At 50.4% G+C, this 27,092-nt stretch overlaps 11 protein-coding genes across 11 annotated transcripts; 5 read left to right on the forward strand and 6 right to left on the reverse strand.

The window, feature by feature from the left end:
- Window positions 1-81: 81 nt before the first annotated feature.
- Window positions 82-972, reverse strand: M438DRAFT_356579 (uncharacterized protein; the record flags this gene model as incomplete). The annotated part of the gene is made up of 1 exon (XM_029907110.1): window positions 82-972. The coding sequence occupies one exon, from the start codon at window positions 970-972 to the stop codon at window positions 82-84; it is 891 nt and encodes a 296-aa protein (XP_029759388.1).
- A 253-nt stretch (window positions 973-1,225) lies between these two features.
- On the forward strand, window positions 1,226-2,851 carry M438DRAFT_346824 (methionine adenosyltransferase). The gene is made up of 3 exons (XM_029905771.1): window positions 1,226-1,405; window positions 1,464-1,800; window positions 1,854-2,851. The coding sequence occupies exons 1-3, from the start codon at window positions 1,340-1,342 to the stop codon at window positions 2,621-2,623; spliced, it is 1,173 nt and encodes a 390-aa protein (XP_029759389.1). The 5' UTR covers window positions 1,226-1,339; the 3' UTR covers window positions 2,624-2,851.
- A 248-nt stretch (window positions 2,852-3,099) lies between these two features.
- Window positions 3,100-4,166, forward strand: M438DRAFT_346827 (DUF336-domain-containing protein). Its single transcript, XM_029905772.1, has 2 exons — window positions 3,100-3,609; window positions 3,733-4,166. Exons 1-2 carry the CDS (start codon window positions 3,504-3,506, stop codon window positions 4,095-4,097), a joined length of 471 nt encoding a protein of 156 aa, XP_029759390.1. The 5' UTR covers window positions 3,100-3,503; the 3' UTR covers window positions 4,098-4,166.
- A 166-nt stretch (window positions 4,167-4,332) lies between these two features.
- On the forward strand, window positions 4,333-5,754 carry M438DRAFT_299597 (acyl-CoA N-acyltransferase). Its single transcript, XM_029902034.1, has 2 exons — window positions 4,333-4,978; window positions 5,030-5,754. The coding sequence occupies exons 1-2, from the start codon at window positions 4,516-4,518 to the stop codon at window positions 5,281-5,283; spliced, it is 717 nt and encodes a 238-aa protein (XP_029759391.1). The 5' UTR covers window positions 4,333-4,515; the 3' UTR covers window positions 5,284-5,754.
- On the reverse strand, window positions 5,400-6,229 carry M438DRAFT_381708 (thioredoxin-like protein; the record flags this gene model as incomplete). Its single annotated transcript, XM_029908906.1, has 2 exons — window positions 5,400-6,123; window positions 6,176-6,229. 2 exons carry the CDS (start codon window positions 6,227-6,229, stop codon window positions 5,515-5,517), a joined length of 663 nt encoding a protein of 220 aa, XP_029759392.1. The 3' UTR covers window positions 5,400-5,514.
- A 602-nt stretch (window positions 6,230-6,831) lies between these two features.
- On the forward strand, window positions 6,832-9,411 carry M438DRAFT_321571 (alpha/beta-hydrolase; the record flags this gene model as incomplete). Its single annotated transcript, XM_029902922.1, has 5 exons — window positions 6,832-6,975; window positions 7,067-7,176; window positions 7,223-7,397; window positions 7,451-7,770; window positions 7,829-9,411. The coding sequence occupies 5 exons, from the start codon at window positions 6,832-6,834 to the stop codon at window positions 8,988-8,990; spliced, it is 1,911 nt and encodes a 636-aa protein (XP_029759393.1). The 3' UTR covers window positions 8,991-9,411.
- Window positions 9,412-9,601: 190 nt separating this feature from the next.
- M438DRAFT_366568 (uncharacterized protein) lies at window positions 9,602-11,139 on the reverse strand (the record flags this gene model as incomplete). Its single annotated transcript, XM_029907885.1, has 2 exons — window positions 9,602-10,775; window positions 10,836-11,139. 2 exons carry the CDS (start codon window positions 11,137-11,139, stop codon window positions 9,898-9,900), a joined length of 1,182 nt encoding a protein of 393 aa, XP_029759394.1. The 3' UTR covers window positions 9,602-9,897.
- Window positions 11,140-11,943: 804 nt separating this feature from the next.
- Window positions 11,944-16,275, reverse strand: M438DRAFT_321574 (uncharacterized protein; the record flags this gene model as incomplete). Its single annotated transcript, XM_029902923.1, has 4 exons — window positions 15,851-16,275; window positions 15,559-15,794; window positions 15,269-15,508; window positions 11,944-15,230 (listed from the first exon to the last, which is right to left on the reverse strand). Exons 1-4 carry the CDS (start codon window positions 16,207-16,209, stop codon window positions 11,944-11,946), a joined length of 4,122 nt encoding a protein of 1,373 aa, XP_029759395.1. The 5' UTR covers window positions 16,210-16,275.
- M438DRAFT_375646 (uncharacterized protein) lies at window positions 16,208-18,722 on the forward strand (the record flags this gene model as incomplete). The annotated part of the gene is made up of 2 exons (XM_029908595.1): window positions 16,208-16,217; window positions 16,834-18,722. The coding sequence occupies 2 exons, from the start codon at window positions 16,208-16,210 to the stop codon at window positions 18,720-18,722; spliced, it is 1,899 nt and encodes a 632-aa protein (XP_029759396.1).
- A 26-nt stretch (window positions 18,723-18,748) lies between these two features.
- Window positions 18,749-19,821, reverse strand: M438DRAFT_43733 (uncharacterized protein). Its single transcript, XM_029910106.1, has 2 exons — window positions 19,136-19,821; window positions 18,749-19,025 (listed from the first exon to the last, which is right to left on the reverse strand). Exons 1-2 carry the CDS (start codon window positions 19,581-19,583, stop codon window positions 18,889-18,891), a joined length of 585 nt encoding a protein of 194 aa, XP_029759397.1. The 5' UTR covers window positions 19,584-19,821; the 3' UTR covers window positions 18,749-18,888.
- A 2,095-nt stretch (window positions 19,822-21,916) lies between these two features.
- On the reverse strand, window positions 21,917-26,470 carry M438DRAFT_398166 (putative cytochrome 52A4). The gene is made up of 8 exons (XM_029909343.1): window positions 26,216-26,470; window positions 24,998-26,152; window positions 24,559-24,940; window positions 23,582-24,034; window positions 22,723-23,529; window positions 22,532-22,669; window positions 22,443-22,478; window positions 21,917-22,392 (listed from the first exon to the last, which is right to left on the reverse strand). Exons 1-8 carry the CDS (start codon window positions 26,351-26,353, stop codon window positions 22,235-22,237), a joined length of 3,267 nt encoding a protein of 1,088 aa, XP_029759398.1. The 5' UTR covers window positions 26,354-26,470; the 3' UTR covers window positions 21,917-22,234.
- Between the last annotated feature and the right edge of the window lie 622 nt (window positions 26,471-27,092).

The raw sequence follows: 27,092 nt of genomic DNA on the forward strand, positions 1-27,092 counted from the left end.
GTGTCCTGGACGCTGGGTGTGGGGCGGGCGTCGATGAGGCATCTTGGGCTTGTATTGTGCAATCGTCCGAGCTCGTTGACCTCAACCCATCTCAGCCATCTCTTGATCTTGTGCTTCATCCATGGGTTCCTTGGGTTCCTGAGCTTCATGGAACTGGATGGCGTCATCGATGTAGGAGAGGACGGCGCCGACACTGTCTTCGTCTTGGGCGTCGAGCTTGAGGAAGGAAACCATGGCAAAGTCATCGATGAGCTGACCAACAGCACGGTTCAGCTTGTTGAATGAAGAACCGGCCATAACGCTTTGGGAGTCTGTAACATCGTCTGGGTCGTCGGTTTCCTGGTAGTACAGGCCAGTGGTCGGGTCTTCGTCGAGCAGGCTGACATCGGGGTCAATGAAACGTTTGAGGTCTTTCTTTGCGACGGTGCCTTTGACGAGATCCATCTTGCTCAGAATGTTGACGTGGGGGACCTCGAGCATGAGCATGGCACTCATAGCACTCAGGGTTCCGGCAAAGAACTTTGCGCGATCTACGACGAAGGTGGCTTCCAGCAGGTAGGCGGCGCAGAGGTTGACGTTGAGGCTGCCTCTGGTCAAGTTTTTGACGAGAGAGGGCAGAATTGGCACATGTGTATACAGCTCGATTTGACCAGGCATATCGATAATGATCAGGTACTCTTCACCCACCTCTTCCAGCGGGTCGGTGATGAAGTCCATGTTTTCCAGAAGGAATTCAAAGCAGTAAATCAGACCGCCATTGGGGCCGAGATGCATTTCTTCCATGACATCTTCGAGGGTAATGAGCTCTCTGATGTCGAGATCAGGCTCATAGACAAACTCCTCGGCAGCCGGGTCGAGGTTGATATAGAAACATGAGCGACGCGAGTTGCGCAAGTGACCGATCAGGGCCGAGCAGAAGGTCGTCTTGCCGGCGCCAGCAGGACCGATGGCCAACACACCGTATTTGGACATGACTGGAGGTGGCTGATGATTTCTTTGAGCAGCAGGTCTCGAGCTCTCAAAAAATGGGTTGATATTGTTCGCGCTCGCAGGGAAATTTGCGCCAAGGAGGTGATAATCGCGTCATGTTGGGTTCGGCATTTGGCTTCTGCAAATCCTGCCGCAAAATCCAATCTGGTCTCTAGCCCCATCTGCTGCCCCAGCCCGACACGGACTATCTTTTCTTTCAACGCATTCCACTGTCTCCCCTCTTCTCTCTTCTGCCATCCCCTCAGTACAAGAGTCATCTGTCCCCCCTAGACGATTGACCTTCTCTACTCCTCTCCCTTCCCTTCTACCTGCATCTTTTTCGTGCCCCTCCCCCACCTTCACATTCAAGATGGTCCACACCAACGGTAACATCAAGGGTAACACCTTCCTCTTCACTTCCGAGTCCGTCGGCGAGGTGTGTATCCTCCGATGAAGCTTCGTAAGCGAGCGCGCAGTACTGACAGCCCTCAAAGGGTCACCCCGACAAGATTGCCGACCAGGTCTCAGACGCCGTCCTCGATGCCTGCTTGAGAGAGGACCCCCTCTCCAAGGTTGCTTGCGAGACTGCCACCAAGACCGGCATGATCATGGTCTTCGGTGAGATCACCACCAAGGCCCGTCTCGACTACCAGAAGATCATCCGTCAGGCCATCAAGGACATTGGTTACGACAGCTCCGACAAGGGTTTCGACTACAAGACCTGCAACGTCCTTGTTGCCATTGAGGAGCAGTCGCCCGACATTGCCCAGGGTCTCCACTACGAGGAGGCTCTTGAGAAGCTCGGTGCCGGTGACCAGGGTATCATGTTCGGTGAGTTTGTCCTGAAAGGCCACTTTTCACAATCGCGCTAATTTCTTCCTCAGGTTATGCCACTGACGAGACCCCCGAGCTCCTTCCCCTCACCATCCAGCTCGCTCACAAGCTCAACGCTGCCATGACCAACGCCAGAAACGACGGCTCTCTTCCCTGGTTGAGACCCGACACCAAGACCCAGGTCACCGTTGAGTACGAGCACGACAACGGTGCCGTCATCCCCAAGCGCGTCGACACCGTCGTTGTTTCCGCCCAGCACAGCCCCGACATCACCACCGAGGAGCTCCGCAAGGAGATCCTTGAGAAGATCATCAAGAAGGTCATCCCCGCCAAGTACTTGGATGACAAGACCATCTACCACATCCAGCCTTCAGGTCTCTTCATCATTGGTGGTCCCCAGGGTGATGCCGGTCTTACTGGCCGTAAGATCATTGTTGACACCTACGGTGGTTGGGGTGCCCACGGTGGTGGTGCCTTCTCCGGAAAGGACTACTCCAAGGTCGACCGTTCCGCTGCCTACCTCGCCCGCTGGATCGCCAAGTCCCTCGTCAAGGCTGGCCTCGCCCGTCGTGCCCTCGTCCAGCTCTCGTACGCCATTGGTGTTGCCGAGCCCCTTTCCCTCTTCGTTGAGCACTACGGTACCTCTGAGAAGTCCTCCGAGGAGCTCGTCGAGATCATCCGCAAGAACTTCGACCTCCGTCCCGGTGTCATTGTCAAGGAGCTTAACCTCACCAACCCCATCTACAACCGCACTGCCAAGAACGGTCACTTTAGCGACCAGACCTTCACCTGGGAGCAGCCCAAGGAGCTCAAGTTCTAAGCATGTCATGTCATTGGTTGACTTCATGTTCGGATCCTTGTGTTTTTTTCTAAAAAGCTTGCTGTAAAGCTCTGTGCGAGTGGAGTCGACAGCAAGCACGGCGTTCAACGGTTATTTATTTGGGAAGGGGAACCTACATCAAACCCTGCGGCTCACTCTTTCTTGGAGCGCAGGTCAGCCAGACTTCGAGGCAATGTGTTAAGGGGGTATTCAACATAGACTCGGGTTGGCTGTAACGTGCTATGCATGCATCTAGCGTCGGCGTTTGGCGATGATTCAACAATATCCCAGACTCACGGCATTTTGTTATCATGGGAAATGATTATCTTCTTTTTCAAGATAGACCAACAATCTACTACAACCACAGCACCTCCTTAAAGGAGTGTGTTATTTCTTCACGACCTCTAAAACCTTTCCTTCTGCTTGCTGTGCTCTTGACTTTTCTCTCCATTCTGACTTCTTCCAAGTGCCGTTATCGGAGCACGGATTCATTTCCGCACTCACGCGCTCGTTGAATTGCGCTCAGACGTTTAATTATCATTTATCGAACCACGTGTGGGACTCATCGAGGATGGTTCGCGAAGTAGGAACCGTGAGGTGACAGCTGTACAAACAGACAGGTACCCCTCCAACTCGGTGATGCTTCTGCTTCTGCTTCTGCTTCTAGGGCTTCGTCAGTTCATCAGTTCCTGCATGAGAACGAGGTGACGGGCATGTGAAAGTCATGAAGTCATATGAAGAACAAGCACAGGACGAGCGGAGGACCAGCCGCTTCCTCGGGTGGGGAACTCAATGCTCCAAAGCCAACGACATCAACATCCACAAGCACACGATTACCTATCCATCGTGATTCAATTGAAACATATCAAACAAAGCGATCATGTCATCTTCAGATTCAGCAACTCGTTCATTGCCCGTTCTCACTTTGCGCGCCGCCGAGATAGCTTCGGCAGCCGCTCAGAAAAAGGCACAGGAAATAGGCATTGGTGTGTGAATATGATAATTATGCCTTTCTTGCAAGCACTTTGCTACCTTTCACGTTGCCATCCGCTTTATTCGCCAAAAGGTATCATTGGCTAACCACTCACTTCTCTTCCTGCTGCCAACAGACTTCAACATCGCCATCGTAGACGCAACATTAAACCTCCTCCATTTCGTCCGCCAACCCACCGCAAAACTCACTTCCATCAACATTTCCATCGACAAGGCCTTCACAGCAGCAGGCCACCGTCTCCCCACTTCTGCATACAAGAATGCCAACTTCTTGCCTGGAGGGCCCGCATATGGTATTCATAATTCCAATGGGGGTAGGTTTATGTTGATTGGAGGTGGTGTTCCTATCAAGATTGAGGGACAGGTTGTGGGTGCTGTGGGAGTCAGTACGGGGACGCCGGCGCAGGATGAGGAGGTTGCTAATGCGGGTGTGAGGGCGGTGGAGGAATGGGTTAGGAAGAGGCAGGGACCTAAGCTTTAGAAGAGGTGTTATGTTGGTTTGATATGCAGCTTTGCTCGCGAAATCTAATGCAGCATATTGCAATTGGCGCCTGAACTCGAAAAATAATATACTCGCAGCCTTTGACTGTGGTAGCAGATGCTCGTCTCGCGGTGTGCCTTTTTTGATCTGAAGCTCTCAAAACCGGTATCCAATTTAGGAAGGTGCTAGCGTCGCACGTCGTCTGTCAACATGTCAAGCCAAACCCTTGCTCACTCGCACTTTAGTCGCATCCTCCTCAACGTCCTTCCGAATTTGCTTGTCCCAGGCAGCAGCATTATTGCGCGGCCCCCTGTCCCTACTACATTGTACAGACATACACAGACCATAGGCACTAACCATCATATCTCAATACCTCATTCCTGCTGCAAAAGCTCCCCTAGAGTCACCACCACCCAGCATGCCCTTCTCCATACAAGTCACCGATCCCACCAAGGCCAATGAATTGGCAAAAGTAATGACCGATTCTCGGTGGGTGGATCCTCATTGGAAAATCCTCTTCGAAGACGGCACCACTGCAGACCATGTCGTCTCGGAAACAGCACAACGTCTGCCCTACAATCTAACCCGCAGACAAGGCAAAAGACATCAAATGGCCGTCGATCACGTTACTGGAGAGGTGGTGGGTACGGCTAGATGGATATTGCCTGAGCATTTGCGAGACCCCAAGTTCAAGACGTGGCCGGAAGCTAGGGTGCCATCGCCGAGTATCGAAGACGATGAGAAATTTCGGAAGAAGTTTGAGGATGCTACGGACGAAGAGGGGAGGATTAAGCACTTGAGGTGGGATCTGATGGAGGTGAGGAATACGCCGTTGGAAGAGATTGATGCGAAAATCGTACATGACAATGGTCCTTTCCTAAGTGAGTGTTGTGCTAAAGTGTGTCTGGACTGAGGACTAATCCAACAAACAGCTCTGGACTATCTATCGACTGCACCTCACTATCAAAGAAAAGGTGTCGGCAGTGCTCTATTGCAACGCGGTCTCGAAGTGGCCGATGCCAATAATTTGAGTACCTATGTCACAGCATCTCCTGCGGGCTTGAAGCTATATCTGAACCATGGCTTTGAGATTGTTGAGACTTTCTCTCTCGAGTACCCTGACTTTGGCGGTACGGAGCCTGTGGTGGACTATTTCATGATCCGTAAGCCGAAACAGAAGTCATAGTCCATTTCTAGTGAATGCCTGGCAAGCATATCTATGCTGCATTCACATGGGCAGGTTGTCCGGTGAAAGCTTCAAACATGGAGAAGGAGAAGAGCAGAAAGCAAATTCTGGCTGATTATAGCAATGAGCAGCTGAAGAAAGAATCTTTGGAATTGAAGGAAGAGATGAAGCGCCGAGGAATAAGATGAGTTAATGATGGACACGATGACATCTATCGATCGACGCCTATCATCAGCATAGGGTCTCTTTAATTTCACTGAACGCTTCATAGAAAGCCGAAACATCTTCTGCACCTTCGAGCCTCTTTCCGTTAATCTCAAACGTTGGCACTGAGTTCACTCCTGACTCCCTGGCTTTTTGCGCCTCTCTATCCACTTCTTCTCCTCCATTGTCACTCTCCAGCCATGCGACGACCACTTTTTCCTCCATACCAGCAGCAATTCCAGCCTTGATCAAAACGACATGATCAGTAATATCAGCGTCACCTTCAAAATGCGCTTTGAACAACTCCTTTGCCAACATCATCTGCACATCCTCTCCCTTCAATCCAGCCAAATACATCAACCGATGCGAATCCCTCGTATTCCCAACTTTACCAGCAAAAGTGAAATCAATACCATGAGCTTTCCCGACACGCCGAAGTCGCAGTTTAATCCCTTCTGCACGATCGGCTCCGTTTTTTTGTGCTATGCGGGTTTCTGCGAGGATGCCTGGGATAGGGGCTGAGGGGTCTAGATAGAAAGGTGACCAGGTTATGTGGAAGAAATCTTTGGAACCGCCGGGGTAGGTGCGTTGGTAGAGTGTTATTGCTTGTTCTAAGGTTTTGAGACCGATGTAGCACTGCGTGGGATGTCGGTTGGTAGTTTGGTATGATGTGGGTGGATGCGAGGACCCATGGACAAACGGTGTCGGAATAGATCTTGATGTGGAACGAGACTGGTGTCATCTTGATACAGGTCTCCAAGAAGATGCGAGGTCAACAATGGTTGAAAGGCAGCGTGAATTTGAATGTTGATGACTTCGAGTTTTGGAAGAAGTGTAGGAGGGGACGAATTGATCTCCCCAATCATATTTGTCAAGCATTGTTTTGGTGCCTAGAAGAAAGCATTCGCCAAGTATAAGTACCTAATTTCGAAGGATACATCCCGTCTGCAGCTACGAGTCTTGGAGGCGACACTGAGCATCACACATTGCTTGAGAGACTGTGGGAAGAAGGAGCAGGGTGGCTATTTCGGCAAGATTGACTTGGTTCAACTTTCGCTTGTTACTCTCAAAATCCAATCGAATAACCTCGATTATGCTGTTCTCGCGACAGATCACTACTTGTCTCTCCTAGGCATCCTCGAAAACAGACCAATAGTGTTTAGGCAACAATTATTGAGAAGTCGCTATCCATACCAGCCACCTGCCAAGATAGGTATAGCGTCGAAGGATTGCCCAAAGCCGGATTACGAACTGAGGCCGCAGCATTTCCAATAGCTTCATAAGGCATCATCGAGCCCCGTCTACTATTGCACATACACAAAAAGTGTAGTTGCTGTTGTGACGATGTTGCTCAAAAACTCTGCCTTGCTGTCAGGCGCGTTGCTGGCTTCGTCCGCCGTAGCCCAATTCCCGCCGAAGCCTGAGGACGTCAAGACTGTCAAGTCGAAGTTCCATCAAGGTATTGAGATATCGTACAAGGAGGTTGATGTATGTATGCACCCATGTCGACCCCAATTGATTTTGTCAAATGGCCACTTCGCACATTCTGCAAGGACACAGATGCTAATACTTCCTCTAGCCCGCTGTTTGCGAGACTACCGAAGGTGTTCGCAGTTTTTCTGGATATGTTCATCTCCCACCCCACAGCATCAATGAAACCCATGAGAGACAGGACTACCCTATCAACACGTAAGATCGACTACAGGATGTATATATATGTACTCACACAACATAGCTTCTTCTGGTTCTTCGAGTCCCGCAAGGACCCACACAAGGCACCCCTGTCGATTTGGCTCAATGGTGGACCCGGAGGTAGTTCCATGATGGGAGCACTCTCAGAAAACGGCCCCTGTTTCGTCAACAGCGATAGCAATAGTACTCACCTCAACCCGTGGTCGTGGAACAACGAGGTAAGAGATACGGCCGGCAGGCTTAAAAGCACACTGCTAACGACACGCAAAAGGTCAACATTCTGTACATCGACCAGCCTAACCAGGTCGGCTATTCATACGACGTCCTCACCAACATCACTGTCAACCTACTTGCCGACAATGAAGGCCCCGATGCCATCAAGCTTGGCGATTTCAGCGAAGGTGTTCCCGACCAGAACGCTACTTTCTTGGTTGGAACTTCTAGTAGCCAGAACATCTCGGCTACTGCCAACAGCACGCAGCACGCGGCTGTCGCCTTTTGGCACTTTGCCCAGACTTGGTTTGAGGAGTTCCCTCAATACAAACCTCATGATGAGAAGATCTCTCTGTTCACCGAGTCTTACGGTGGAAGGTAAGCTCACTCAGACCCAGCCCTTGTACAAAACCTGGAGCTAACATCCTATCTAAAGATATGGCCCTACCTTTGTCAAGAAATTCATGACACAGAATGAATTAATTGCCAACGGATCAATCTCTGGCCCCGGCACGCATTACCTCCATCTCGACACTTTGGGTCTAATCAACGGCTGCATCGACGCCGAAGATGCCGCTTCTGCTTATGTCGAGTTCCCCATCGCCAACACCTACGGCATCCAAGGTTTCACCGAAGAACAGTACTTCAAAGCCAAGTACGAATACATCCGCAAAGACGGCTTGCGCGACCAAATCCGCGAATGCCGCAGACTGCAACTCGAAACCGATCCCAACGACTACGGCGATGTGGAAAACACAAACGCTTACTGCTACAAAGCAGCCGAAAACCTAGGAAATCTGACCATCGCCGCATATGTAGAAAGTCAGAAATTCGGCTGGTTCGACATAACACACCAAGGCACCGATCCCTTCCCTTCCACCTACCTCATGGGGTATTTGAACCAACAATGGGTGCAACAAGCCCTAGGCGTACCCGTGAATTTCACCGCCGTATCCCCGGCAGTATACGAAGCTTTCACGCACACGGGCGACATTTCCAAAGGCGGACTCCTGGAAGATCTGGCTTATATCCTCGACAACGGCGTCAAAGTTGCAATGATGTACGGAGACCGCGATTACGCCTGCAATTGGCTCGGCGGCGAACAATCATCCCTGCACATCCCATGGTCGAACGCTTCCTCCTTCGCCTCGGCCGGCTATACCCCTCTAGTGCTATCACCCTTTTCCTCAGGCGGGCTCGTCAGACAATTTGGCAATCTCAGCTTCACCAGAGTCTATCAGGCTGGTCATTTGGTACCTAGTTATCAGCCGCAAGCCGCATATGAGATTTTCATGCGCAGTTTGTTCAATAGGGATGTCGCTACTGGCGAAATCGCCGTTTCTGCGGATTACGGGACTGAAGGGAGAGAGGATGGTTGGACGCCCAGTGATGTGTTGCCCAAGCCGGAGAATGAATGTTATGTGCTCAACCCCGGTTCTTGTAGCCAAGAGGAGCAAGCATGGCTTAAAGACGGTACTGCTATCGTCAAAAATTGGATTTTGGTTGGAAGGGAGAAGGGTGGGAAGAGAGGTGGACGTGGTCATGGAGAGCAAGGTTCGCAAACTGTTTTGGCAGAGGAGGGTATGTATGAGCTTTAGAGTTCTACACGATGTTTGCATGAAGGAGTTGGTCATAGATATATACACTGTCGCTGCATTCATCTCACCGCTCTCGTCTACATCCTTCACGATGCTGCCACAAAAGACGAATCTGTTCTGAGCTGACTTGGTCTGTTGAGAATTTCCTGACTGTAGAAGGCTGTATATCCTACAACCCTCTACACCAGTGTCGACGATCAGGAAAACTCCATCATGCTTCTCCTACAAACATACCTGTGTCTGCTATCATAGCGCAGAATAACATCCAAACCCAACACTTCCTCTGGCGAGAAAAATATCGTGACTTCCCACACTCTCAATGTAACCACAACTGCATCTCAAACCCTCCATGCCACCCTAAAACTTATATCTCCCCAGCAACATCTATCAGAGAGATAATCTTTAATAAAATCTCCCGCTCCCAATATTGAATTAAAAGCACAACGAACCTCGATACTCGAGATATCGGAAAACAGAAATAAGTACATTACAGACTCGCTGTGCTGGAATTAGCTAGGTCCAGTTACGATTTTCTGATACTGTACTCTCCATGTACATATTCACGTGAGGAAAAGAAAACGTTGCACTGTGTCCACTCGATCGCTAGCATGGTTGGGAAAGCCAATTTTGAATTCTTTGCCCTATGAAGTTTTGAGGTTACGGGCTCTTCGTTCGTCTCATCTTCTTCCCAATCTTTCCTTCAAACCGTTCCCCTCCTGCGCAGGCTTACCATGTTCGCAGGCTGCAGAATTGCACGATCCCTGTCAGATCGTCGGTGGCCTCCACTGAGAGCGTAATAATGGATGCCTTCTCTCCGGACGACTGTACCAATCTGAGGGATATTGTGCCTTTCTGCAGGCCAGATATTTCTAGGTGTGTTCGCGAGTATGGCTGGACATGAGACATGTTAGGCCTCGATTCTGTACTCGTCCCTCAGGGCCTCTTCTAGCTCAAGTATAGGTCTTTCCTGAGCAAGCCTACCCATGACCGTATGTCTAAATCTATCACACACTTGTCCTCTCGTCCACCCGCTGAAACGTAGGCCGACAGCGTCAGGGTGTTCCAGAGCCAGGTAATCCAGCTTGGGAAATCTGCCAGCCAGATCCGAAGCCAGATCCCTCCATGCCACATCAATGGAGACTGCGGGTATGACCAGCCTCGTTTTCTTCGTGCCGATTATCTTGAGGTTAGGTGCATGATGCAAAAGGAAGTCCCGGAAAGAGTCAGGGGTGGCCTGGCAGCCGTCTACGTTGATGTATTCGAGGCTGTCGGAACGGATAGTGTCGAAAAGTTCAGTTCTAGATGGAAAAGATAGAGAAGGTGTGTAGCGCGCAAATTCGCGGACTGCGAGCCATGCAAGATGCTTAGCAGATGCCAGAATGGGAAGGAGCACGGCAAAGGCTTTGTCTTCTTGGGACAGACATTGAAAGTACTTAAGCGACTCCAAGAATGCCAAGTTCTCGGAAGAGACGTTGGTAGGTACATCGGGGGTATTGTTGAAGCAGGCGGGCATGACGGTAAGCGACGTGAGACTCTCAGAGGGCCCCAAACAGTTCAGGATCTGCTGGAGGGAAAACCTGCTTCTTGGAGACTTGGAGCTGTACGGCTCCAAGAACGGGGAGAACTTGGTGTAACACTTCTGGCGTGTATAAGGTAATGCAAAGGCTGCGCCATAGACGTTGGTGATGATTATTTCCCTGAGCCTGGGGCAAGTAGAGAGCAACTCGGTCAAGGTTTCGAGCAAAACAGTGGCAGATGAAGGATCTTCCTGGTAGCACGCCAACTCTTGATGAATCTTGTACCATTTCTAGAGGTCCTCTGCACTCCTCTGCGATGTCCAGTCACCCCACGGAATACTCCTGATCCAAGAACTAAAGCACTTATGATTCTTGATCCTCGAGACATCGACGGCCACAGCAGTGACTGCAATGTGCAGGTCGGGGTGACGTGCAATTTCCAAAGCGTCGCGGCAACTTTGCGGTTCGTCGAAGAGATGGATGATTATTGGAAGGTCGCGGGCCGCTGCACTCGCGTAGTGTCTGGAGACGAGTCGAAGCTGCTTGAGATCGCGACCTGGAAGATTGCGGCATATACGCTGTTGCAGCTCCAACGGCAGGTCATTGAGACCGACACGTCCGTGTGCGTTCATCGTTGGTTGTTTGATGGATTGGCGCAGATACGGGTTGAGGAGTTGAGACCTTGAGAGGTCGTGAGAGATCGAAGGCGGATGTATGTAAGTGATTAGACAAGGGCGTAGACTGTAAGCTGTAGATGTCCAGTCGATGGCGCTTGGAGAGGTAGACTTGTTATTGTAGGAAGAAGGCAGGACTGAGAGCTGTTAAAGATGAAATGATTGCACAGGGCTTTGTAAGTTATAATGAAGCAGTGAGGCATCAGATAACCAGCATTGATGTGATGTGTGAAAGCGGGAGAATACAGAATGGCGCAGTTGTTTATCGACAAGTGATGGAACGCACTCAATTTCCCAGTGAGGAAAGTCCAGAGCAAGTGAGACCTCTGCAGTTTCCTCTTGATAGGGATATCCTCTGTTGAATTGCACGATTGTTGCCTCGTTGGCAGTAGCTTCTACTGGGAAGCTCAATATCCAAATGGTCCCTGCGGACGACTGTACCAGTCTCAAAAACGTTGTGTGTTTCTGCACTCTGAATACTTCCGGCGTGGTCGCTGGAGCTGACTGAATGTGACGGGGTTCAGCACGGTGCCTACTTTTTCTCGCGCGCAAAGTTCTGTCACTTTCGTTCTCCTGTGGCGGTTCTGCAAGACAATGAAGCTATATAGATGCACGATGGTCCCGTTAATCTGGATTCGTTCACTGAGATAAGCTGCTTTATACGCCCTCAATGGGCACGACTCTTATTTGAGAACCATATCATCGCGCATATCAACGGCTATAAGCATGACAGACTTTAGCATTTAGAAAGGCTACTTACACTCATCGAGACTTCTTAGAGCCTTTGCCTCCTCTTCCTTTGCCCTTGCCTTTCTGTCCGCCACTGCTGCTACCATGTGCACCTCCACTCATCATAACTCTGACCTTGCTGACTGGCAAGACACCAATGACCTCGACGTCTTTCCAATTTTTGATGAGTTCGAGTTCTCTGGGCCAGATGCGCTCGACATCGGACATAGACTGGTCAACCCACTTGGTCACAGTACCAGCCTTTGCCCAAGTGTCCATGATTTCGCGGATCGCTCTGCCCTTCTTCTGCGCACCAGGCTGCAACTTGACCTTGTACTTGTACTTTGCCAATGCGGCCCAAGGTGCACAAACAGGAATGGCTTCGAGGAGTTCATCACCAGGTAACGGTGTACCGACATAGGAATCAAGCTGTGTGACAGCGCTGGTTTCCTCCTCATCCAAAGCCTCAATGCCTTCTTCCAAATTCAAGCGACGGATTTCCTCAGCCTCGAGGCCTTCACGTTGTGCTTTTTCGTGTTGGGCGCGACGGCGTTCTTTGGCTGCTTCTGCTGATTCGGCTTTCTTGGCTTTCTCTTCTTCTTCGGTTTGACGCTTTTCTTCCGCGGCCTTGGAACCAAGAATCTCCATGGCGAGGCGACGGTCTTCGTCGTCTTGATCGGCGTATTTTTGTGCTGCCTTCTTGGCCTTACCGCGTTTGCCGCGAACAGGCTTGTTTTGCTTTGCTTGGGTCGAAGCAGCTTTGGCGGCTTCGGCTTTAGCCTTGGCTGCTGCCTTCTTGCCCGAAGTCTGAGGGAGCTCGGGTTCGGGCTCGGAGACTTCGGCCTTGGTGTTGTCCTCTTTCTCGTCGGCCCCCTCTTCGCCCTCAGACTCAGAGACGCTTGGGTAGGCATCCTCTTCTGCTAGTTCTGAAGGTTGCTTACGTGACTGTTGTGCTCCCTTGGGTTGTAAAGGGTTGGATCTCTCCTCAGGCGACCTTGCTTCCTCGCTGGCAACAGATGCGTTGTCATCATTCTTTTGTGTCTCGGGGGACTCGTCGTCGTCATCCGACTCCTCGGCCTTGTTCTCCTCCTTGACATCAGGGAACTCATCGTCACTGGCATCATCCTTTCCAGCATCCGGGAAGTCGTCGTCAGACTCGTCATTGGCCGCTGCCTTGGAGTTTGCTTCCTGAGTCATTCCACGGACATCGTCGTTCTGTAATCTGTGCTTGACATGCTTAGCTTTGCTCTCTTCACTGATCTGCCAGATGACAGCAAAGCCAAGAAGGAGCTGAGCGGGAGGAAGGAAGTTCTTCTTGCCACGGATCATGAAACCACCGGTAGTCAGATACTCTCCAGTAGGAGCAGTCTTTGACACTTGGTCAGCGTTGACCCACCAGGCAGACATGACAGCCTTGGAGTCCCATGCGCTCGACGTGCAGACTGACAAGTTTCCGGCTTGCGACAAAGTGGAAGGAGGGACCTCGAACTCAGCTAGACCTGGGTTGTTCTTGATGATGACAGATGAAGCACCGTGAAGGTCGGCGTGAACGTAAATATCGCCCTTCTTCAGGTGACGACGGTACAGAAGCTCATTCTGCTGAGCATCCTTGCCACCCAGAACCAGGTAGCCGTCAGAAGAGATGAAATAGATGAACTTCTCGAACCAGAGCTGTTTACGGACGGGACGAAGAACTGCCTTCTCCTGCTTCAAACCCTTCCTCAAGTCGTTTTGAATTCTTTGTTCGGTACTCTTGAGTGCTTTAGTGGAAGCCTGCTCGGTCTTTTCTTGCTTGGTAGCGGCAACGCGCTTCTGGTCATAGTACTGTCTAGCATTAGACCAGCCTGACAGACTCAGATCAATGTCGACTGTGAGACGCTTGTCTTCTTTCTGACTTGTCTTGGCCGACTTCTTCTTGCCCTCGTCCTCGCTTTCGCTGTCGGAGTTGTCGCTTTCGGTCACGTCGCCCATCTCTTCCTCCTCTTCATATGAGTAATCAGATAATAGCAGGGTCACGGTGTTCTCCTCAAGCTTGAGGGGAAGCTTGATGATTTCGGCGACAGCATTGTTGCGACTCTGCTCCATCTCAATCAAGCGCTCAATCTCGACCCAGTCCATACCTTGGGCGATGAGGCCATTGACAGCGGCAGTAGCTTCTTCCACACGATCGAGGTTGGCCTCAATCGCTTGGGCCTTGGTGATATTGAGCTCCTGTGTCTGTTGAAGAGAGCCAATGCGACGGGCGTGTTCCTGACGAGCAGCCTCGAGTCTCTTCTTGGCCGTCTCTTCTCTTTCGGACAACTTCGACTCAAGCTTCTGGCCCTCTATGGAGGAGAAAAATTCGTCGACGGTCTTGTTGAAGCCGGTGAACTCCAGGAAGACGTTGTCGGGATTGTTTTCGAGCTGCTTGGGCTTGAATGGATGGAAGTCATCGTACATCAAGCCCTTGGCCTTATCCTCATCGGTCTTTCCGTCTCCACTGCCATCTGCAGCAGCCTTCTTGCTACGTTTCGAAACGATGTATCCAGTGACGGTATCTGCGGCGGTGATATCGGCAAGGACCTTTGAGGCTTCTTCGAAGACAGCCATGAGTTTGTCGAGCGTGTCTTCATTCTCAAGGACCTCCGAAGGCTGAACGGTCTTGTCGAAGCCAGTAACCTCAAAGACGTGATCAAGCACTACCGGAGGGAATTCAGTGATGGAGACAGCGAGGGCCTTGCGGAGAGCATCTCCAGGCTTCTTCTTGATCTTCTTTCCAGATTGGTCTTGCGACTGGCGCTCAATTGCCTTCTCCAGACCAGCACGAACTCTTTCCTTGGTCAAAGGTGGGATGCCTTCGTAGTTTTGACGCAGCGAAAGATTGTACTGGAGGCCTATGCGGTAGCGCTCGTGCTCGGCGCCTTCGTCGACATTTCTGAGGAGGGCGATGATGTTGAGTTCGTTGTCGGTAAGGACGATGTTTCCGCCGGCGTAGAACTCGAGGAACAGGTGGTATTGGCCGTCGGAGAATTGAATGTCGATGATGCGATCGGTACCGATCTGGGCGACAGACGTGACTCGTCGGGTACGAAGGTACTTTCGCAGACGAGCGATAAAGGGCGAGGGAGCAGCGGCCGTGGCTCTAGCAAAGGTTGTAAGGTGGCATCGGAAACCAGAGTCGATAATCAGCTGTTCGCGCTGCTCGGGTTTGGCGAACTTGAACAGGAAGATGCGCGATGAAAGGTCGTAGATGTTGGACACGCGCAGGCTCACAAGAGCGGATGAAAGCTCATGGGCGATTACCTTGACGTCCAAGGACGAGAATCGCTGTTTCATATTTGCTCAATCTGTGTCTTTGGGGTGTTGCAAGAAGAGAGACAAGAGGGCGACGGACTGCTGCCCCACCGAAGAAGCACGACGCAACAAGTCCCCATGACATCACCACAGGAAAAAGGTCCGTCTTGTTGAATAACTTCATGATTGTAAAGTATGAATTGATGGTCAATAGCTGACTCGTTCTGATCGTCTGGTCCGTCTAGCTTCAGTCCGGCCACTGAAATATCCCCAAAAGCATTCGATAATTGGTCGTGACGCTTCTCATGCTGCCGCCGTATAACGCCTATAACTCCTTTTGCCAGATGCTGTGTCGTTGCTACAGCCCTTACAGACCCTGCCGCAATCTCTCACCCAGCTTCATCTTACCAAACTGCCAGGCCTTGAGCAGACCTTCTTCTGAGAGTTCAATGCCCTGGACAGAGCTGATGTCTTGCACAGGGGGCTTGCTGACACGCGACGCAACGATGACAGGATCCGTCTCGAGCACAATACCGTCGTCGATGATCTCGTCGATGGCCAGGGACACAAGGTCGTAGTTCTCGATGATTGTGCGCTTGTCGACAGAGTTTCTGCAATCAAAGTGTTAGTTCCCATGGCCCATCTCGAATGTTGTAGCATGACGCACTTCAGGAGGATGTTGAGAGAGTCGCGCAGAGCCAGAACGACCGAGTAGAGCAGAATCTCATTCTCATCGGCACCTCCAACAACATAGAGCATGACATCGCTCTCCATCTTGAAAACAACAACCCGGTTGTCGTAGAGCACAATGTCGCTGTTCTGCTTTGCCGTCTTTTCCAACAGACCCTTCTCAAAAGCCTTTTGATCCTTGAGTTGAGGATATGGGTTTGCGCCGGGATAGTCGTTGCCGACGGCATTTGCGGGAGCGTGAGGGGGAGAGTAGTATTTGGCGAGGATGCGCGCCGAGTCGTCGGCGGCCAGGATCAGGACGGCGTTGACCGAGAATAGTGACATGTTGGGCGACATGATGGGCGGTTGGTTTCGTCCTTCACGTATGGAATGGCGAGTCTTGTTGGATGTGTCTGGTGTTTGATACAGTTGGGTCGTGGCCTCAATTCAGGGAGCTTCGAAGCGTTCCTGACAGCTGTCCCACGCCTTTTGCAAAGACAAGTCCAAGCGAGCGCCCTTCACATGCAACTTGCGGAGTTGCTTCTCTCCTCCGAGATTTAATTGGACATTTTGTTCAAGAGAAATATTCAAGCTTCCGGATCTTCCTGTGCCTGGTAGAGAAGAGGATTCTACACTCGATGCTGCGCGCGTCTATTCTGCAAAAGGCAGGCGCTCTTGCAAAACATGGACTCGCCCTAGCTGCTCGGCCAACTGCTGCTCCAGCTCTTTCCCGACTAGAAAAGCATTGCGCCGCTCTTTCTCTCTCACCATCCGATCGCTCTTACGCTACAACTCCCAAACACATCCGAAAGCGAAAGAAGGCCGCTCTCGAAGCCGAACGCCCTCCTGTCTTCCTCCGCCACGCCGAACTCTTTCGCGACGCTATTCAGGCAAACAACATTTCGCAGATAGCCTCTGCCTATAACGCTCTACGCAATCAGCTTCCGCTTGGAGAAAAAGATGTTGCAGACATTGCAAAAGCTCTACACACTGCCTTGAGGCTCCTTACACAGTCTGTTCGTCAGACCCGAATCCCTGCAGAAATAATAAATCTCGCCGATCTTCTGGTGCTCGACATCCAGGCAAAGGTCTTGCCGCCCAGCTATGATGCCCACTTGCATCTGCTGAGTTTCTACAAAGAGTCGGCTGCTTTTGAAAAAGGCAATGCTTTCTGGTCGTGGCTGCTAAAGCAGGGCGACGACTACGTCAATGCCAACCTATACGGTGTTGCTCTCGAGTTATTTGCTTTCCAAGGTCGTCCTGCTGAGGATACCGAAGCCCTGTATGAGAAGGCTCTTGCTCGCTTCCCTGGTGTCTTCCTTGAATACCATCTTGCTCACAATGCCGTAATCGCCGATCGCTCTCAGCCCACTGCCATATCAGGAATTCCAAGGGCTCTTCTGCAAGGCATCTTGACCGCCCGCATCTTACGTGGTGATGCTAAGAATGCCTATCTTACTCTAGACACCACTCTAAGGCTCTTCCCGACTCATGTTCCTTCGCGCTTCATCACTCTCTTTGTCCAGGAGCGTCCTCTTGACGAAGCCTACAAAGTCTTCTTCCTGGCTTGCCGAGCTGGTGCCACGCCTGGTCATGATGCTCTGAAGATTCTTCTCACTAGGATGAGAAAGGTCGCTGCACTTAGCCCCACTGAGAATGCTGCTGTTCTACGTGCGATGGTAATGGCTTGCTACGCTCACACCACTTCCGGTGCTGCTTTGAACAACAAGTCTCTCAATGAACTTGTCATTGCCATTACTGGCTCTTTGAAGGACCACGTCTATACCAAGAAGTCCTCCGATCAATTGAGACCTGTCACGGATGCCATAAGTGCTCTGATCGCTGATCTGTTCGGTGTTTGGGCCGCCCAGAATTCGCCTCCTGGCATTGCATCATTCAACTCCATGATTGCTAACCTTGCGGGTCGAGGCAAACGCAAGGATATCCTCGATCAGACTCTTGAAACCATGCAACACATTGGGCTCAAACCCAACACAGTCACTCTTCGTTCCATCTTAGCAGCCGCAGGTGACATGAACGACGCTGAAGCAATACGCTCCGCATGGACTGACTTGGTTGCCAATCGCATAGCCACAGGCGCTGCTCTTGAACTAGTAGACTGGCAGAATCTGTTGAACGCCGCTAGACGCATCAACGACCCGGAATACGTACAGCAACAGCTGATCAACTTCCAACACATTGTGCCTCATCACATTCTGGACCGCATGAGTACCGCGCTTCAGGGTGAGAACTTCTCGAGGCTACAGAAGGAGAACCAGAATGTCTCACAAGAGTCGACGATGGCAACAGCAGAACTGCTGAAGGTCATCGAAGTACTGCAGCGCGACGTCAAATACATGGCTGAGAATGCGCAATCAGGTCGCAACTTCTATGAAGATCCCTTATCTTTATCTTTGGCCAAGCACTCTGGCGTGTACGCCAATGTACCGGAACAACATATCCGTACAGTTTACGATGAGATGACGACCGATACTCCAGCTCTCGAGATTCTTCCTGAGTCATCTCCAGAGCCTGAGGCAGAGAAACAGCCCGCAGCCATGAGTCCAACAGGTTTCCCGCTTGATGAACTCCGATACGAAAACTGGAAGACAATCAACGAGCTGTTGTTTGATGCAAGACTACATGATCAACAATACATGGATATCGTCGACGAATCCATCAAGCTTGGTACACCACCACCAAGCCGCGACATGGAATTGGGCAACGTGCCAAAGCTTGCAGAATTCGCAGGCCTGAGCGACCCTACTTCGAAGCACGCTAATGATAGGCAAGACACTCTCAATGACAAACAAGTCACACTCGACGAGTTCCGTGAGAAGATCTACGAACTTCGCGGTCGCAAGGCTTGAGAGACAACATGTTGTCATTTATTTTCATTCTCGTCATCTCTGAGTAAGCGGAAAACGGGACAAACTTTCAAGTCCCTAGACCCAAAACTCCCAACACAAATGACTGCCATGGACTAGCGTCGAACCCGACGGGAACAAACAAGAAGGAAAGAAACAATCATCCTGATCAGCTCCGCTTATATGTCGCCTTATCGGCTGCTGTTGTACTCCTCGAAACTCCGAACCACTCCTCTCCAAGACTAAGCTCAATAACTCCGAACATTCTGTCGGGTGATGATGTGATTAATTCGGATCGAACATGATGTGTATGCGACCAGATGTTGGGGCCAGCCCGTGATGAGTTAAGGACGATGAGAAGAGATGGCTTCGGTGGGTGATGGTGGGGGAGCAGGTGTTTCGTCCTTTTGTGCGATGCGGATCTTCAGATCCTTGGTGCGTGGCTGCGAGGCTGATGCTGCAAATGCAGCGCTGAGGTCTTCGTGTGTGAAAGAGTCGGAGCGCAAGATCAAGCGCGGACGGCTGGCTGCTTGAGGATGTGCGGGAGTCATGTTGACTAAGATATGTGCGATGGTTTGTCGATGGTCGACTTGAGGAAGAACACTGGGGTTGGTTGAGTCGCTTATCGCTTCTGACAACAAGGTGCGATATCAAGCTCTGATCGTGATGTGAGAGATGTTGTCGTTTGGCTTTGATGTACGTCGATGAATATCTAGGTGTGTGTTTTCGACTTTGTTGTGATGAAACTGGCAACCTTGATGGGAAATATGGCAGATGAAAAAGACCAGATACAAAAAGAATCCCACGACGAGCGAAGGGAGACAAGACCAGGAATAAATATCCCTGGCCCCCCCCTGCCATCATTCCACCACCGCACTCGTCACATTTTCCTGGATGATTGCACACCGGTGTTTCTGGTGGTCGCCGTTCTCACCCTTGCACACCACGAATGGCTGACACCCGTCGCCTCTTTTCCTCGGATACAAGTACCTTTTTGCTATCGGTGCACACGAACCACACACACACACACACACACACACACACCACACCACATGCAAGCCTTCCCCTTTGCCCTGATGCAGTAGATATGCATTAGCATCAAACTGGGCCGGAGAAGCCGCGCCCGCGCCGTCCCTTGAACCAGTCCATCGGGTTTTACTCTAACTCTACTCCTGTAAAACGTGAGTGCAGAATCTACCCCATACACATCCTATCCGGTTTTTTATCAGCGGCGGTGCATGAGTGTAAGAGAGTGGTGTCTCCATATCACACCCCCGGATAATGTGTGTACAGTAAAGGGCTTGAAAAATGTCAGGATCGAGGAGATGTGTGTGTTGCGTGTCAGATACAGTAGCAAGGTGTCACCACCCACGGCTTTTCCTGTTTCCTTCCACGATCCAACCATTTTCGCATGATGATTGAAATTATCCGGATCTTTTGTATCGCGTATTTTCTTTGTTCTCTTCCTTCGCGAAAGCGAATTTTTCCGGGGGAGGTCTGGATTAAATGGATGATGGGCATTTTGATATGATAGGGCTGGGCTGATAGGTTTGTGCTTGCATCTTTCGCCCAAACGAATGGTAATTGGTAATTGGTTTTTTTCTTTTTTCTTTTCTTCCTTCTTGACCGCAACTTCCACATCTGCAATTGTTCCTTTTCCGGTTCTGTTTTTTTTTTATATTGTGGCTTTTGCGGCTTACGGCTTCTGGTTTTTCCTGAATAGACAGGGGGTGAGTTATGCGCATTGCCGATCGTTTTCGGTGTCTGGAACTTTTATGTCGCTTCAATCATTGATCACACCCTGGATGTTTTGGTTGTTACATATTGCGTATCGGACAGCCAACGAATCACTGCATTGCTTGTTTATCTTACATACATAGACCGTGTCTAGATTTCTGATCGAAGCAATACTGCGATAAAGCCCTCTTGCATACTTTCTTGTACATGCTTGACTGATACTGGCTGGAGATCTAACGATAAAAGAACTGTGCTGTGTTGTTTTTTCTATCACTATCACCCCCACACTCCTTGTTATCGAAATCATGGTACTGCAGTGACCACTGTTAAATATGCAAAGGAAGTGATCAATGATGTTTACGGATGCGGAAAGCAAAGATCCCGAATTGGCGGTATTTACTCTAACCACGGGTTTGGGATTCGCAACACACTGCTTTGATAGCATGGGAGTCGAAGGAAGCACGGGTGATATTCCCACCGGATAAATTCAGCAAGTAAAGCGACTCACATGCAAGAGTTAAGGGTTGATGGTTTCCCGATAACCTGTTCTTATTACTACCCAATCAAACACTAATCATCCGAATACTAGATCTTCTGCTTTCCTGGAAGTGAGGATATGTTCTTCTGATCTCTCACACGGCTAGATACAGCTGCAAAAGACCAAAAGATCGGATATTTGCATTCTTCCCTCCCCCTTCAATTCTTTGTGCAACAGTGCAATAGTGTAACAACAACCCCCTTAACACGTCTAACTTCTTTGGAAACTTTGGCTCTGTGGTTCATCAGTGGCTGGCTGGCTTGCATGTATCCCAGGTATCGCAGTATCTCCGGTCCATCGGACCGTACTTCCTAAACACTTCCCAGCCATCTGGCCATCGAATTGATTTTTTCTCCAATCGCGTCTGTCATGTTTACCTTGTAACCTACAATGCGTGTTTGTTCCACGTAGTCATGTAGGCTTGATTTATTGTCGTCGTTCGCTGCTGTATATGATCAGTGGATAGTAAAAGCCCCATGCAAAGCACCTACGTTTTAAAAACAGACACACCCGTAGGCAGAACGCGCAACGGTGGGCAGACGTGTTGGAGAGAAAAACATGGAGATATTCTGCATGCACATCTTCCAAGGCGTGTATGCGGGGTGCAGGAAACAAATGCAGATGAACACACATCTTCTTCGCCACTGCCGTTTGTGACACGGTGCAGCAGCGCGCCCCCTGGGGAAGAGACCAATCGATCAAAACGTGGGATCGGTGGATTGGTGTGACCCGGGGAATCGGGCCAAGTTCGAACGAAAGGGATCTGGAAGATCGATGGTAGTGTGAAGAAAATGGTGGGAATAATGTCGTGAAACTCCCGATTGGGAGAGGAGAAGGCTCACCCGGGTCTTGAAGGGAAATTGGCTGTACTGGATAAGCATACCTTGCATCTCGGACACGCCCAGACTGTAGTGCGGGGATTGGAAGAACAATAAATTCATGCATTGGTTAGGTATAGAGAATGATCGTTATCAATTTCGTCACCGAGATACTGACCCTAAATCGACTCGTTGGAATTACGCCGGATAACATCGCAAGCATCGATTGACCTTTCCCCACTTCCGCCGGTCTGACTTTGACCACCAATCAACCAGATATTGGAACCGTACGGAATACCAGTGATGGGTTCGCTCGGCTTCTCAAGTTCGTGAACAGTATTGCTCGGCTTATCCAATACAGGACTCAAGCATGAATCGGTGCATCTCGAAAGATACGACAGAGTTGCCTTAGACGGAGGCTTCTAGTCTCGGTGGAAAACCAAGTTGAGCGGGTCAGAGGGCTGGAGCACAATGTCCGTCTTCAGCTTGGGAAGCTCGGTCATCTTGCATTCGATTCGTGAATAGGTTTGCAAGATGCGGACGACAGTGTATCCCACTTCAGTCAAAGCGAATTGTTGGCCTGGGAATTGTGTTAACTCGAGCATGGTGATCATGTCGAAGACAACTTACCGATACAGATACGTGGTCCACCGTTGAAGGGAATGTCTGCAATGATCATCAGCATGAGTCTGTTTGATATCACAAAATTGAGTACTCACAGGTCCACATCTTCGGGTTCCAACCATCCCATCGATCAGGTTCAAAGCTGAGGTAGTGAGGGAATTTCTCAGAGGTGGGCGGGTAGATGTCTTCACGGCGTTGCAGGTACAGAGTCGAGTATGCGATGGGCGTGTTGGCTGCATATAGGCGTTAGCGATGGATCCTGGAGCAATACGAGCGAACTTCTTACCAGGAATACCGATCGGCTGGGTGCCGTCTGGACCACCGCCACGCGGTAAAGTCGTGTCCTTCAAGGCGACTCTGACATTGAAAGGCACAATAGGGTAGAGTCTCAGGGTCTCGTTGATAACATGCTGAAGGTAACGCATGCTCTTCAAGTTGGCGTAGGTAGGCTTGTTTTCCATACCGACATGTTCCTCAATCTCACGTCTGAGCTTGGCGACAATGTCCGGCCTTCTGGAGATCTCCGAGAACATCCAAGAAAGGGTGCATGCCGTAGTATCACGTCCAGCAAGCAGAACAGCGGCCAATTGGTCTCTCAAGACAGTGCGATCACGCGTGAAGCTAGCAAGCGCGTACAAAAAGTTATAGCCTTCGTCTGACTTGGACTTCTTCTCGAGCTCTTCCGGTGTGAATTGGAGAGTCTGTTCGATGAAAGGCTGCATGAACTCTTCCATGATCTTAAGGGAAGCGTAGAATGCCTTGCGTGGTACGAATCGGTTGAGTGGTCCGGAACGAGCAATCACAGACTGTACACTTTGGACAACGGCGAAAGCATCGGCGAAACGGTCCTGAGGGTTTTCCAAGCTGTTTACGCTGTGACCCAGCAAGAAAGCAGTGCTGGCGTCCAGGGTGAACTTGAAGAACAGATCCATGGCATCCACAGTCTGGCCAGCTTGTGAGCCGCCGAGCATGGGTAGAAGGACGTCCAAGTGTTTCTCGAAAACTGCGAGGTCAGAGACGCGATCCTTGATAAATTGAGGTCGGATGAGTTGACGCGACGCATGCCATTTCTCGCCATCGGTGGTGAAGATACCTGTCATGCGTCAGTAAGTCAAGCATTGCCGTGCCACAACAGGGCTTCTTACTATCTCCCAAAAAGTCATGCCATTCGTAGTTGAACTGTGTACCCTTGCCGTAATCATTGAATTGCGTGGCAAGAATGGCCTTGATGTTTTCCTCATCGGCCGTCAAGACGATTCTCATTCCTATGGTTCTTATCTCACGGGTGTACGGATGGGTGCCAGAACTGTTGGCGAAGATGCGTTTCCATCCATCGAGCATGGCATGGTTTCGTTGGTCAATGAGAGTTCTGGCTATGAACCCAACACCAAAGGGTATCCATGAGTTGACAGTAGGAGCATGAGCTCCAAGGGATCGAATCTTGCGTTCCTCCTGAATTCTAGAAAAGATATGTCCGACAAGCAATACAAGTATAAGACCGCCCAGGCCAATCAGGATCGAGCTGTGGTCAGAAGATGCGTCGAGCCGAGTTACGGCCATATTTGCTACCGATTGCACTCGACGCAATTGGGTTTCGCCTTGTTGATATTATTTTTCGCGGGGTAATTCGAAGGGATATAGGACGTATTTATACGATAATAGGCGACGTACTCGAGAAGGTCAGAAGGATATACAAAAGTGATGTCTTTGGTGGACTCGGGCGACAAAGTTTCCGAGCGGCCTGGAGTCGCAAGATCTACCGAATTAGGCCTAGCAGATCGAACGTCGCTCTTTCCTTGCGTCACGCACTCTATCGCAGGGCGAACTATTCTTCCTTCCTATCACGGAAGTTTGTCAGATCTGTTCTTCTGCTGGCAGCAGCATCTAGTGTTTGATCCTTCCTAATACACAATTCTTCTGGGCATTTGTTGCAGAATCCAAACAAAAGTACTTCACAACTTTCTTTCTCAAGGTCTAGCTCTGCGGCTGGAAAATATTGTGCATTTCTACTACGGCTTGAGTGACAAACTTTAGCGAACGGGAAGACTACCCCTCACCTCTACCATATTTATGGTATCCGACCGAACAAATCACAGAGCGCATTGGGTGCCATTCTGAGTACAAAAAGGCATCTGAATGGGCTCGGCGCCAACACCTCTCGCAACCAAACGCTCCCGCATCTCGCTCAATCTTGGACTTGCCGTGATCTGACTGCGATTCTGTCCTTGCTCATCTTTGGCGCCGCTCCAGAGAACCTCGGCGGCTGCACAGGCACGTGGCCACACCTGTCTATCAACGTTCACAGGGTCGGTTTGCTCACTCCAGATGTGCACTTCTCCACCCAGGACGAGGTGTGTCAGGTTTGCAGGCACGCCACTCAGCGGGTCGTACGCATACATCATTCTCCAATTGTGTAGTGGCGCGCAGTAGTCATAAAAGGGGTAGTAGTTCTGAGCGACCTCTGGGTAAAAGTCAAGCCACTGACCATGACCACAGTCCAGATACTAACAATCGTCGGTTAGCTTGAGGCTTTAGCGTCTCTTGAAGCTGGAGATACTTACCCAGTAATTGTAGTTGCCAACAAGCGCTTTGTGACCTTTGCTGACGGTCTGTGCAACAGCTTCGTCGCTCTGCCAGGTCTGAACAATAACGTCAGGTCCCAGTGTCAAGTTCCAGGTCAAGAGCATTTCTTCCCACGCGATGGGTGTGAGTCCAGCAGCTCGCACCTTGTCGTGAGCTCTATCGACAAAGGCCTGCATCAATGGCTGGAGGATCGCAGTGTCATTCGATCTCACCGTATCATCTAGGTTGTAGGCATTGACATTGACTTCATCACCGCCGGTATGGAAGTACGAAGAGTATGGCAGAACTCGAGGCAGCAGATCGTCGAAAAGTGTGTCCAGAAAATCGGTCACAGCTGAGGAGTTCAACTTCAAGGTTCCAGATGGCGGCTCAGCAGCGTATGTCGACCAGTCTTTCTCGTTGAAAGCAGCAATCAATTCTGGATAAGAGTAGGCAATGGATGAAGTGTGGCCTGGCATATCAATCTCGAGGATCACTTCGACACCTCGAGAGGCACCATAGTCCTGAATGTGTGCCATCGTCGACGGACTGTATGTCAATCCTTCCCGGTATGAGCCCTTTTCGGCAAGAAGAGGCAGTGCTGGAATCTCAAGTGGCCAAGACTGGGCATCCGTGACATGAAGATGCAGACGGTTGAACTTATTGTATGCCAGGGCATCAATCATTCGAGTAATATCAGCAGGCGCGTACCATGTTCGAGAGACATCCATATTAAGGCCTCGGTGCTGGAACTTTGGAGCATCTGTGATATTTACTGGAGCATACGGTGTGTACACGGATCCGCTGGAATGTTTGTAGAACAATTGGGTGAAGGTTGTCAGACCGTGAGCGATACCAACCGAAGAAGCCGCGCTGATGGTGGCTTGGCCCTCACTTGTTATGAACAGCGAGTATGACTCGTCGATATCGCCGGCCAAAGGCTTCGTTACGTTTGCCGGATCGCTATCAGTCTGTTCGAGACGGATTGATTTGATATAGGTGCATGAAGCATTCATCGCAGGTTCGAAATCGGAGTGACGAGGATGGAATTTCCATGGGACGAAGTTCTGTTCGAACAGTGTCTGGGTAGTCGTCTTGATAGCAGTCGAGATTATCTTCTGCGACGAAGCGTTCTTTTGGCCGTAGGTTCCGTACTGCGAGGAGAAGTTGTTAAGGTCATGTTCGAACGGTATCTGCTCTGGCTGGGGCGCTGCTACCTGTGCGGCACCATTATAGATGAACTTGACGTTGCGGTCCAAGAACAAGGCACCTTCTCCCATAGACGAGCTCGACGGTATTGGCCATATCGCGTGAATTTGGACGGCAAACAAACTGAGCAGTAGATAAGACCACATCGTGGAAGAGTGATTGGGAACAGATACGGCAACGATGTCCTCCAGATTAGAGCAGGTTATATACAGTAGAAGCAATCAAGACAGGGAGTAAAGAAAGAGAGACATCAAAGGTCCCTTGCCAAACCTTGGAATTTATGTTTCATTGTGCGTACGACGAGGAGTCAGTAGAGATAGGCACGCCGCAGGCCGGGGGCTGGCGGGGTCGGACATGGCGCGCTGCGCATCAGAAATTGAGTTTCGACGGAGACGCGTCTCTGTTTTACCTATACAAGGGTATACAACTCTATCAATAGTGCATGAGGTATGGAACAGCGAGCAGTCAGCGCAGGACATGCTGCCTATAAGTCATATAACCTAGGTCTAAGACGTGCAGTACGATTGAGTGAGCTCTCCTTGCATGACTCTTGGCATAGTGCAATGACGATACCGCAGTCCATTTTATTGGAAAGAGCTTTCAATGTACGAGTGCAGCCCGCATGTGGCTGTGATTGTATGGTTTCGAAAAAAGACATGGCAAAGTCAAATTGTGTGTCCTGTCGTCAAACAGATGGCATGTTAGGCAACCACAGCCATAGCCACGATTGCTCCATAACACACTTCCTTAGAAACTATGCTCCTTGAAACGTGTGTCCTGATAACAGTACTGTTCCACAGATTCAAGAAGGCACAATTCAATGTCAAGTGGTCACAAGGTGCTCGAAGGCCAACCTGGCGATGGAGCATCGAGAGACAGGGTGGC

The sequence above is a fragment of the Aureobasidium pullulans genome, assembly GCF_000721785.1.
Source record: "Aureobasidium pullulans EXF-150 unplaced genomic scaffold scaffold_12, whole genome shotgun sequence".
Taxonomy (NCBI): domain Eukaryota; kingdom Fungi; phylum Ascomycota; class Dothideomycetes; order Dothideales; family Saccotheciaceae; genus Aureobasidium; species Aureobasidium pullulans.

Bases quoted from the DNA above. Each gene is read 5' to 3' on its own strand.
- M438DRAFT_299597 (XM_029902034.1), top strand. From the start codon at position 4,516: ATGCCCTTCTCCATACAAGTCACCGATCCCACCAAGGCCAATGAATTG. The intron at 4,979-5,029 runs GTGAGTGTTGTG...TCCAACAAACAG, and splicing joins TGACAATGGTCCTTTCCTAA to CTCTGGACTATCTATCGACT.
- M438DRAFT_398166 (XM_029909343.1), bottom strand. From the start codon at position 26,353: ATGTGGTCTTATCTACTGCTCAGTTTGTTTGCCGTCCAAATTCACGCG. The intron at 26,153-26,215 runs GTAGCAGCGCCC...TTCTCCTCGCAG, and splicing joins TCTATAATGGTGCCGCACAG to TACGGAACCTACGGCCAAAA. The intron at 22,670-22,722 runs GTAAGAAGTTCG...GCCTATATGCAG, and splicing joins CCAGCCGATCGGTATTCCTG to CCAACACGCCCATCGCATAC.
- M438DRAFT_346824 (XM_029905771.1), top strand. From the start codon at position 1,340: ATGGTCCACACCAACGGTAACATCAAGGGTAACACCTTCCTCTTCACT. The intron at 1,406-1,463 runs GTGTGTATCCTC...CAGCCCTCAAAG, and splicing joins CTTCCGAGTCCGTCGGCGAG to GGTCACCCCGACAAGATTGC. The intron at 1,801-1,853 runs GTGAGTTTGTCC...TTTCTTCCTCAG, and splicing joins TGACCAGGGTATCATGTTCG to GTTATGCCACTGACGAGACC.
- M438DRAFT_346827 (XM_029905772.1), top strand. From the start codon at position 3,504: ATGTCATCTTCAGATTCAGCAACTCGTTCATTGCCCGTTCTCACTTTG. The intron at 3,610-3,732 runs GTGTGTGAATAT...TGCTGCCAACAG, and splicing joins GGCACAGGAAATAGGCATTG to ACTTCAACATCGCCATCGTA.
- M438DRAFT_43733 (XM_029910106.1), bottom strand. From the start codon at position 19,583: ATGATGGCAGGGGGGGGCCAGGGATATTTATTCCTGGTCTTGTCTCCC. The intron at 19,026-19,135 runs ATCGCACAAAAG...GGTCGCATACAC, and splicing joins CCAAGGATCTGAAGATCCGC to ATCATGTTCGATCCGAATTA.